Below are 12,053 nucleotides of genomic sequence, written 5' to 3' on the forward strand. Positions count from 1 at the left end.
TACAAATCCATCATGTATCTACCAAAGACAGTTATAGAAATTTCCAACAATTACATGAGGCACATAAGAGGAATTGCAAACAATTGATTGCACTGTCAATAATTTTGACTTTCTGTTAGGAAGTTATCATACTTGCCCTCTTCAAGGCAAGTATCTAAAAACTGGTATTTAAAAGTAGCAATAGGTGTTCTGAAATGAACTGTTATATTGTAGCAGATTCTGCCTGGATCAAAAGAGTTAATCTGTGTTTAATCTTTTCTTCTCTCCAAAAAAAGCAGAGGCAATTATAGAAGGCACACTGACAAAGAAACCCACATCAAAAGAATTTTTAAGGAAAGAAGAAAGGCATCAAGTTGTCCAGGAGGCTAGCAGTTCTGTTTCTTTTGTTCTTATTACAACACTTCTAATTATTCCAATAGTTGTCCTCTTGGCAATTGCCATGTTTATTTGGTGGAGAAAGACAAGAATCTATGAAGGTAATTAATCTGTGTTTAACCTGGTAACAAGCACTTTTGATATCAAAGCCTTTATAACACAGAAGAATTTCAAAAACGTTTATTTTCCACTGCTGCAAAATAATCAATTTCTGATCATGTTAACCGGCTTCAAAGAATATACATCATGGGATCTTTGTCCTGAGAAATCAGGATATATTGTAATGTTCTTGTTTACATTCAGTTCAGTTTTCAATTAGGATGAATGTTCTTGTGGTTTCTGGGATGAGATAATACTTTTGAGTTTACAGCATTGCTTATTATGAAAGGGAAATTATAAGTCTACTGCATAAGAAGGATTGTAGAAATGGTCCTGTTGCTTTGTTTAGCTTTTTCCTGATAAGATAGAGTGGAAGCACACATTTCTTCAGACGTTTCTCCTGTATTCTTTTAGACTCTATTCTGGCATTGATTCTCTCTGAGCCAGCCAAAGACAGCTACTTTTTATTTTAACCTCTCGTAAAACAGTGCTTGCAAGCTCCAAAATTATAGCAGCAGTTAACTTAGAGCAGTGTGCTCTAAAAATACACACAGCATCATCAAAGGTAAAAGCAAACTGTTAAAATCTGTTCCCTAGCCAACTCTATAAATGTGCCGATGCAATTATTAAGCATTATTCTCAGAAAAGAATTTCATTTGTGGACAAATGCCTCTTTAAACTCCATACCAGTTCGTTAAGGAAAGACAGCCTGAGGAATGAAAGCACATAAGATGTCTAATCCTCTCGTCACCTTTATTAGTCCACAAATGCCTTTTCTTCCTATGTTTTCCTGTAAGCCACCAAACCCCATTTATTGTTGTCAGAATTCACCATCAGAGTTTTTAATCTCCAAATTTAACCTGAGATGTTACTTTTGAAGCTTTGAATTTCAAATTTGGATGGATGATTAGTACCAGAAATGCACACATTTTAATGCTTGTTTTTTGTGTGTGTATTTCTCCTCCAAAACACTATGTAATGTACATATATTACCCTTGGACTGAAAATGATTGCCTCCAACTGAACATACAAAATCTTTTGAGTATTACTGTAAATGCAGTTTTTATGAGGAAAATCATACTTAATGCAAGAAACATATTGTAACTAAGAGAGACCTTACGAGCTTGGATTCACAAATGCTACATACAGTTTTCTCTCCAAGTATAAGATTTTTCAGAAAAAAAATATTTTAAGTATCTGAAGTCATATGAAAGCTTATTAAGTTTTTAAGATAGTTTGAATACTAGATTACAAAAACCAACTTAGTTTTGCTAAGTTTAAAAGGCTATGTGTTTGTGTGTGAGAGAAAAAGAAAATATGAATATCAATTATGCATTAACTGGTGTCTATTAGAAAAAGAAATTAAAACAATTTATATTGTTTCAACTTCTTAGTTTGACTGTGACATTTTTCAGGGACATCAGAAAAAGTATCATCAGACAAGGTGGTTTCATGTTTAGCTTGATAAGTAAAATATAATTAAAAGAATCAGGGACAACTAGAACAGTGATAGGTAACCTTTGCTGTCGTGTGCCGAAAGCATGCATGTGCTCTCCTGCACCCATAATCCAATGTGCACACAACACCCCCTGAGCCTTGTGCGTGTGACACACACACACACACACACGTTCCCCCTACACATTTGCGTGTGACACCACCCCTGCACCCCATTTTGGACCTAGTAGGTGTCCCTGTAATCTCCTGGGACCAAAAACAGTCCACGGGGGGTGCACCACTGTACAGGCACATGCACAGCCCTGCGCATGCATGCACATTTCCCACATGCACCCCACACATGTATAGCAGAGACCCAAAAATCAGCTGGCTAACAGGAGGTGCATGCACATGCGCATTGGAGCTGAGCTGGGGTGACAGCTCGCATGCCCGCAGAGAGGACTCTGCATGCCACCTGTGGCATACGTGTCATAGATTCGCCATCACGGGATTAGAAACATTTGTAAATTCCAGCCTTAATGGTAATACTGTACACAGTTTTGTTTCCCTTCCATGTTTTGCTTCATGTAATTTCACTTTAAAATTCTTGTTCCTAATTTACATATGTTTCTCAATCTTATAGCTGATGCTGATCATAAACTTGATTCAAGCTCAAATAGAATTTTGGGCAGATTTAGAGGTAAGTACAATCGAAGAACTAGTGTTGCCTTTCTAAAAGTTAAATGATATTTCCCTTGTATGTTTTCTTATTATGCATTGTCTTTCCTCTGATAATGAATCCAGCAGATACTCCTGATGAGAAAGCTCTAATGATGTTGGTGAGCCATCTACTTATATACCAGACAAATCCTTTGGGAACTGATGATTTCTTAGAGGAACACAGGCAAAGAAAAGAAAAGGACTAAGAAATTGATTTTTCTTCCCCAGACTTGCCCTTTACCTAAAATAAAGAAAAATATTGGCTCTAGTACTTTCTGTCAACCTAAATTCTAAATATCTCTGAGCTAATTTTAAGCAAGGAGGGGCAAAAGATTAGAGGGGAGCATAACCTTAGAGGTAGAAAACATAACCTATTTTACCATGATACGCCTGTATCATGTCTCATTTGAAAGGAAATAGAAGAAGGTACATGTTACCTTTGGTTGAAAGATCAGAGGACAATTCTATGTCTTTTAAGGTGTTCCTTAATGTTGACCAGAAGGAGCTGATAAGCTAACAAAGTTGAAACCTGAAAAATCAGAATAATAATGTATAGTAACTAATATGTCTTTTGTAAGCCGCCCAGAATTGCCTGGTAGTAAGATGGGCAGCCAATATGTTCAGTAATAAATGAAAAAATGTCTGAAAGATAACATGAACCACATCCTAAATTTGATTTCCATTGCAGGAAAAGGCAGCGGAGGCCTCAATCTGGGGAATTTCTTTGCAAGCCGTGCAGGTTACAGTCGAAAAGGGTTTGACAGACTTAGTACCGAAGGGAGTGACCAGGAAAAAGAAGAGGATGCCACGGATTCAGAAGAGGAAGAACCTGTCCCTCAGCCTCCAGTCATACCTTCATCTTCTTCCTGAAACTGGCCTTTAATTGCTACATGGTCCGAGTCTACAAAGATTGTCAGATTTAGCACGTTTTAAGATTTTACGTATTTAATTGTAAACTGTACTAGTCCTTTGTGAGGCTGTACACAGATTTAATTTTGTTTTTGTTCTTCTGTTCCCTCCCCTTTTGCTTCAGTTCAGTTTTGGAGTGTGAACATTTCCTATCAGTGCCATTGTTTTATGTGAACCTTTTAATAAAGCAGGGCAATCCCACTTTAATTGCAGTAATGCTTTAAAATAGTAATATATACTCATTTCAATTAGGGACCACCTCTATATTTGTAAATAAGTCCCAGTCTCAGCTTTAAGAATACTTTTGGTTTTCAGTTTTTCTTTGGTGCCTTTTCACTTTCGATGCCCTTAATCTATCACAGGAAAGAGAGAATACAGTGCCACAATGAAACAGAGCCACTAAATCTCCTATTTTTTAAAGAAATATCACAAGTATTCTATTACTTTAAAGGAAAGATTTTAAAAAAGTCTCTATTTATAATTGGATCTTTTTTTTCCCCCTTCTCCTTCTTCTTGCTCAGACTTCGTGTGTTTCCAGGATGTCTTATTTTTAGATGGCTATACTGTTAGAACACTATTTTCAGAAGCTGAATGTAACTTGTGTAATAAAGTGTTCGCAGAGCATCAGCTGTCAAAGTGGAATTTTTGCATTTGGGGTGAAGGGGCAATGCTGTGGGAGACGGCCCAGTTAAAAGGCCACCAATCCCCAAAGAAGGGGCAAAACAGCTTTTTAACAAACACAGCAACTGAAAAGATGACTCAAATGTTATTTTGTATGAAAGAAGATATTTTGTTAAGGAGTGCTTTTTTAAAAAGAGGAAAAAAAAACAAATCAAAAAGTTAAAATTCCATTACCTGTATAAATTCGTGTTGTAGGGAGGTTTTTTTTTTTTTTTTAAAAAGAATCTGGCCTGTATATCCGTCCTCCAGGGCAGATACCAAAATAAAACATCGTTGGAACAGGAAATGTGTGTCAACTTGCATAAGAACTGTTTTTGTTCCTGTATTTTTCTTCATTTATGTCATATAGCCCACATATGATTATCGTGTCAGCTTGTTTTAAAATGTAGCATTTTAAAGCACTTTGGAATGCTCAAAATATTTAATTGATATAGATTCCAATAGTTCAGAAAGCAACCAATATTGTTCATATTGCAAATGGATTAAGTATCAAAAAGGGAATTCATGGCAAATGTACTATTTGAAGTAGGGCTTCCTGATTTAGTCATTAAAGTTTAGGCAGGTCTACTCGGAAGCAAGGCTCACTGTGTGAGCAAATAATTTTTTTAAACACTACCAGTTTTCTTCGCTACTGAAAAAAATATGGGTGCATTGATACATAATTAATATACCCATCTTATGTATCTTACATAATAGGGATGAAATCAACTTACCTTCGCTCCCAGTTCACAAATGTGAGCATGCACATTCTTTTTTTCTGAATCTTAAAGTCTATACAACTTTCACAAATGTTTAGCTTATTTAGTCATTCTGCGTACTTTTAGCAAAAGCAAAATAAATGTCATTTATTTTGTCTCCACGTGCAATATATTGCAATAGTAAATTAACTCTTCACACATGCACACACCCAAAAAAGAAAGTAAATGTCCAATTATGCACAAACATAATTGCACCTTTAGCTAGAATTTTAATGACAAATAGGAAAAGTAGAGTCATCGGGCCCGAACAAGAGAAAGAGCCTAGTCAGCAGTGGAGATTGCTATAGAAAAGGAGTTGTAGCTGCAGTAAACCAAATAATGCATTGTTTACATATTGCTGAAGTGTAACACTTTTCATTATCTCTAATATTCAGGCTATGAAATCTGATCAGATTCTACTGATAGGCTGATAGATACAATAGAGTTTGAAATTAACTAGGATCCCACCCTTTATCCACAAGAGTAGATAAGGCCCAAGGCACCACAGACACACATGCCAACCTAAGCATCATGCAGTTACCTGAAGGTGTTCTAATTATGTGGAATTACCATCCCAATTAAACAGCTGTCCTTGCCATCAAATATCATTAGGTGGAAATTGGTTCCCTGGGAGGCATCTTGATTAAGTAGTGTTTTCCAATTAAGCAGAGCACTAAAGTAGTTAATCAGAATTTATAGATCAATGTGGTATATTGAAGTAGCATGGTATAGTGTCTATATAGTTCTCCCATCCTTATCCTACTCTCCTAGTTTGATGTATGAGTATTCCTTCAATTCATAATGTCTCGCTAATAAGTCTGATATTAATTCCTGTAACCCCAAATCAGGTTGACAAACATGCTATTTATAAAAGGTGCAAGACAAATGAAAGATTTAGCTTTACATCTGAAACCAGAATTGCTTGGAAAAGTTTGATGCTATTTACAATGCAACATCAAGATTAAATCAAGTTTCCTCTTTCTTACTATAACTGTAGTTTTTGCCTGATTATAGCAGCAGCATTTGGAGGAGAAGACAGTGAGCATTGATTTCTGTTGTGATTAAAGATAATAATGAAATAGGCGTTCAATAAAATACAGTATATTCTACATTACGTTTGAGGAGCTAATACAGTTTTTCATCAGATCAATAGTCCCAACATCTCCCCCTCTTGAGGAGTTACAGTGGCCATTGGAAGATCATGCAATCCATGTAGATTTTATCCTTCAAAAATTTATCCATAAGCAAGTAGATTACAAATGGGAAGTTTTTGTAGCCAAAAATAATAGCAGATTTTAAAGGTTGGGAAAGAAATAAAACAGCAACAGTATAAAGGTAATTCATGAAATTATTTCAGGCCTTGGAATTTAATCTACAGCAAGAATTTGGCATCACATGTGCCTAGAAGTACTTCCATGTTATTCGCCATGATCTCTGCTTTTCTTGGTTTGTTGCATTAAAAATAAATAAATAAGCAAATAAACAATGCAACTGCTGCCATGCTGCAAAGCACACAATTTACCATGCCTCTTATAGCTTCCTACCCCCAAGCATGGATCTAAAAAGCAAAAATGCAATAAAGCAATAAAGCAATAACAAAAAATATGAATAAATATGAAGGGTGATCTAGTGCTTTGCTTGAAAAATATACTTACTTGTCTGGAAAACTTTGAGTAGGAGTTCCGAGAATGAGGACTAGAGGAAAGACCTTCCTGTGATTTGCAACTAATGTTCTATGGGGCAACCATTCTATTAACAGATAAGTCTCCCAGAAGAATTTTTTCAAGTGAATGGAAATGCTGCTCAAAGCATAAATATAACAGCCCAAACTTTGGCAAAATATGCACCTAGGAAGTTGGAAAAACTTGTCTAGGTCACTTAGCTGCTATTTCCTATGAAACTCACAGTAAATTAATCTGATGAGTGAGAATTAGTTATGCTGTCTTTAGTCACCCCAATCATCTGAATCCTCCAGCAGGGAATAGGTTCAGTATACCTCTCGTAGTCAATGGTACCTTTTAACCAATCTTAGGTTTATCTTCCTGCTGTAATAATGACTAAGACTATAGTGCAGAGGTGGGTTTCAGCCGGTTCGGTATCTGCATACCGGTGGCGGACATCCAGTGTCCGTTTGCGTACTAGGGCCTCCGGAGGTCATGTACTGGAACGGTACCTGCCCTGGCCTGGCCCCCCCGCTGGCTTCCCCCCATCGTCACCCTCTCTCTCTCTCGCCCCGCCTGTCCACACCATGCTTTCCCTGCCCACCCACTTCCTTTGCCGGAGCAGAGGACTCAGCTGTTGGAAGAAGCCCACACTTCCTTCTCTTTGAGAGTTGTCAGTGGCAGACATGAGGGAAATGGTTTGTGTCTGTGTGTGTGAGAGAGAGAGATAGAGGAACAACACACCTACCGTACTTGACAACTCGAGGCAGTCAAGACACAGTAATCCCTGCTGGCAAGCATGAGTCCCCATCTTCCCACCCCCCACCCTTCTGGCAGAGCTGCAATGTTGGCACTCGGAGGTGAGGTGGTTTTTTTTTTCCCCTGGCCCCTGCCATTCTGGAAGAAAAGAAATCTAGTGCAGGATGAGGAGGAGGAAGGGCGGCATAAAGCAGCAGCACCTTAAACCAAAGCCTCTGAGTAACCAAAGGCTCTGCTGCTCAAAAAGCTGTGCTTTTTGAGCAGCAGTTTTCAGCAGATTCCAAGCACGGCTTTCTTTCCCAGTTACTCAGAGACTTTGGTTTAAGGTGGTGCTGCTTTATGCCACCTCCTCCTCCTGAAAGCAACAGGTGCCTCAGAGACTCAGCGGGTAGCTCAGGGGAGACAATGGCCATGATGACTTCACTCGCCGAGAAGAGGAATTGGCACCATGTTCTTTTAAAGAGGTTAACAGAATTTTCCCCCATTTCTTCCCTGCTTCCTTTCCTGCATACACACCCATGCGCATGAAACCCATCCAGCCGCCAAAGAAAGGCAGCATCACCTCCGCTTCACCTGTCCTCCCCACCACCCTCTTGGCTCTGCAGCAGAGCGCCAGTTCCCGCAATGGCAATAGTTACGGTCCCAGTGTGAGCTCCATGCAAGCACTAAATGAAACAGCAGACCAATTAAGAAATAAACACTCTATTGAAAAAACCAAGACAACCCCCTGGGATGGCCTAACAGGCGCAAATAGGCTTCCTCGCATTCTTGCCAGACCTTTCTCACTGTTTCTCCTCTTCCTTCTCTCTTCCACCACCACCCTCCTCCGTCCATTTAAGGTAGCTTGAGATGCGAGTCAGAGGTTCACAGAATCGTGAGTCACAGGTTGGCCAAAGGTTGATAAACGTTCAACCAAAAGAACATTCTGCCCTTTGCCAGCCTCGCCTGCCCTGAGATGGCAAGTGCAGTTTTGGCATTGGCTGACTACATTATGTAGGAATCTATGATCCGAGGCAATTTTCTCTGTGAAAGCCATAAACTGGCAGGCAGTGTCCCCGGTGCCATTAGGAGTTTATTTTTCAATATAATGTTTAGCAACTATTTATTTGAATGTATAAGCTACCTAACTCCATTGGACTCTTCCTCTTTTTCATAGATGCACTAATCCAAAGTTTGCTTAAACATCATTTTGCAAAGCCGCAGTTGGTTAAATTTCCACTACACTCTTAATTCCTAAAACTTAAGTTTTCCAACCACCAAAACAATTTGTTTTAAATGGATAGTGAGGCTTCTTTGCCAGCCTCCCAGCTGGCAAAACAGAAATTTTTGCCAACTGGAAGGTATGTGTGTATGGGAGGGAGAGAGAACGAAAGGGAGGAAGGAAGGGAGAGACAGAAAAAAAGAGAGAGAAAGATAGAAAGAGAAAGAGAGAGAGAAAGAAAGAAAGAAAGAAAGAAAGAAAGAAAGAAAGAAAGAAAGAGAAAGAAAGAAAGTTGGAAAGAGACACACAAGAAAGAAGGAAGGAAAGAAGAAAGGAAGTGGGGGAGAGAGACACAAGCAAGAAAGAAGGAAGGAGGAAAGGAAAAAGAAAGGAAGGAAGGCAAGAAAAAAGAGGGAGTGATAGGTACAAGAAAGAAAGGAGGAAAAAAAGAAAGAAAAAGAAAGAGAACTTATGATCACAATTGAGCCCAAAATTTTGGTTGCTAAGCAAGAACGTTGTTAAATGAATTTCACCACATTTTACAAGTTGGCCACGGCCACCCATTCACATGACTGCCAGGCTATGCCCACAGAATAGGCCATGCCCACAGAATAAGTAGTAAAAAAATGAAACCCATCACTACTATAGTGGTATTAAATGCTGCCCCCACTATGCTTGATCTCAGCTAAAAGGACCAGAAATCCTGAGACTCAGTGAGTGATTGACACCTAGTGGCTAAGAAGACAAAGAATAACTTATATTTTGCACTGAATGAAGCTTTACTGTCCTACTAATCCCTCCCAAAGTCAATCAAAATATCTTGTGGTTTTTTTCTAATTTGTATAATGATGCACCAGGAACTTGATTGCTTATCAGTTATGGGTTTAAATGTTCAACAATTTATTTAAACAATATAAATAAGCTTTATATGCTTGCTCATACATAACAGACCCAAGTTAGTGCAAGGTTTTGTCTCTTTTTTTCTCCAAAATAATTAATTGTAAACTCTGGTAAGACACAAATTTACTCTGAGACTTCCTTGAATATTAACTCCCAAACAAACCCACCTAACATGGCTAAAAACAAAAAATGCAGGAAGTTTTAGTACAAATGATCATCCCAATTGATTGGATAAAAATTCAAACACAGATAATTATATTTGTGCTAGGATGAAACGTTGCATTTAGTATAGTGGTGGATTTCAAATTTTTTTAGAACCTATTCTGTTGGTGTGGCCTGTTTTGTGGGAGTGGCTTGGCAGTCATGTGACCAGGTGGGAGTGGCCAACTTGATGTCACTCACCAGGAGATGTCATGGATTGGGGAAAAAGTGGTAAAGCTTACTTAATGCTCTTGCTTAGCAACCAAAATTTTGGGCTCAATTGTAGTCATAAGTCAAGGACTATCTCTGCCTTCCTCTGCATGGCAGCCTTGTCCTAGTAAACTATTTCTCCTTTCTGGCAATTTTCCTCTCTGTTAGAGGCACCAAAATAATCCATACAATGTAAGGTTTCCTGCTGCAGCAGGGGGTTGGACTAGATGACCTCCTAGTAGCCTTCTGGCCCTAAATTGCTATGCTGTTTTTATTTCTTTCTGCTAACAAAGAAACCTGCCGGAGGCTCATTCCACATGCCTGCCAGATAGAGATAATGAGATAATGACCCTAGAGAAAGTTTGGCTTCATTCACAAGCCTTTTAGAGACACAATGCTCATATTGCACAAACTCCAAAACTTCAAAAACATAAACCATATAACATATAACCAATTTGTTCTTTCCTGCACCTTTTCAATTTAAAATTATTAAGACTTGTAGACTTCAACTCCCAGAATTCCATAGCCAGGCATGCTCAGTTCTGATTTAAAGTGACAGCATTTGTTTTTCTCCTTTGCAAAAGAAGTTTCCTTCTTTTTCTTTTTCTTCTCTCTTCCCTTCCTCCCTCCCTCACTCTCTCCCCCCCCCCTCAAACACACACTTACAGAAGTTGGATTGGATTCTCTCTCCTACCCCATTCCCTCTCTCACTCACTATCTCTCAAACACACACACACACACAAAAGTTGGATTGGATATCTTTTCCAATGGCTTGAAAGCAGCTCCTCTGCCATCCCCCCCCCCATTTCCCCGCTGCCTTCCCCAAACACCTCCCCATTACAAATGCAGCCTGCTGTCTGGGTGGGAAATGCCTGGAGCGCAATAAAGCCCACCCATTCACCTCCTGCTGGCAGGCTGGGATGAGAGGAGAGGCAGAGAAGCCAGAGGGGAGCTGATCTGAGTCTTCCAAAAGAAAGAGGCTGGGGGAAAGTGTGTGTGCTACAGCATGGCTCTTTGCCTGGCTTCCTGCATCCTCCTGTGGTCTCCTCAGTGCTCGCTTGTGCTCTCCCTCCTCAAGTGTAGTTTGATTGCAGGCAGAGCCACGTTGCCTTTTCAAACTTGTAATCAGTGAAGCTGGGCTGGATTTTTATATAGTTTTATCCAGCTGTGTGTGTGAGAGAGAGAAATGGATGGGGGCCTGGGGAGGAAGTCACTACACTTAGGGAGGGAGAGCATGAGCGAGTACTGAGGACACCACAGGAGAAGGCAGGAAGCCAGGCAAAGAGCCTTGCTGTAGCACACACACTTTCCTACAGCCCCGGAAAGATCCACTATGTAAAAATCCAGCCCAGCTTCACTGATTACAGGTTTGAAAAGGCAACGTGGCTCCGCCTGCAATCAAACTACACTTGGGGAGGGAGAGCACAAGCGAGCCAGAGTCCTTCCCTCCAGCCTTTGCCCAAAGCCCCGCACAGCACCAGGAGGATGAAGTTTGAATTCCTCCCCCTCCCTCCGACCCACACATATCTTTTCCAGCTGCTTCAGAGAGGACTTCAACTCTGCTCTTGCCTCGGGTCCTCTGAAGAAGCCCTGTCCTCACTTCCTTCTCTTTGAGAAGCGCCTTGCAAATGGGCTGCAGGGCAGGGGAGCGTACCAGTATGGGGGCATGGCCACACCTCTGTGGAACGGGTACGTAAAAGTACGGAAAATTTCTGGAACCGGTACGCACGAAGAAGTGCGAACCGGCAGGAACCCACCTCTGATTAAGTACAACAGTTTGTGTACGATAAATAGATGATAGATAGATAGATAGATAGATAGATAGATAGATAGATAGATAGATAGATAGATAGATAGATAGATAGATAGATAGATAGATAGATGATAGATAGATAGATGATGGATGGATGGATGGATGGATGGATGGATGGATGGATGGGGAGAGAGATAAATGGATGGATAGATGATAGATAGATAGATAGATAGATAGATAGATAGATAGATAGATAATAGATAGATAGATAGATAGATAGATAGATGATAGATAGATAGATAGATAGATAAGATAAGATAAGATAGATAAGATAGATAAGTATGTAATATTTGAATTGCCTTGGAAACTGACTTTCTTTTAAAACATGAGGAATTAGTGTATCTACTGTACGT

The 12,053-nt window shown here is 39.6% G+C and overlaps 1 protein-coding gene across 6 annotated transcripts in view; it reads left to right on the plus strand.

Moving 5' to 3' along the window:
- PAM (peptidylglycine alpha-amidating monooxygenase) overlaps window positions 1–4,429 on the plus strand; it is a 150,910-nt gene extending 146,481 nt beyond the window's left edge. For 5 of the 6 annotated variants that reach the window (XM_081944082.1, XM_081944087.1, XM_081944084.1 and 2 more), the window contains 3 exons: window positions 276–476; window positions 2,552–2,608; window positions 3,317–4,429. In XM_081944082.1, coding sequence (XP_081800208.1) covers window positions 276–476; window positions 2,552–2,608; window positions 3,317–3,498 — 440 coding nt within the window. In that variant the 3' untranslated portion in view covers window positions 3,499–4,429. The remainder of the gene's footprint in view (window positions 1–275; window positions 477–2,551; window positions 2,609–3,316) is intronic. The other variant, XM_081944083.1, reaches the window with a different exon arrangement.
- The last annotated feature ends 7,624 nt before the right edge of the window (window positions 4,430–12,053 follow it).

The sequence above is a fragment of the Natrix helvetica genome (assembly GCF_964273705.1).
Source record: "Natrix helvetica genome assembly, chromosome: 2".
NCBI lineage: Eukaryota > Metazoa > Chordata > Lepidosauria > Squamata > Natricidae > Natrix > Natrix helvetica.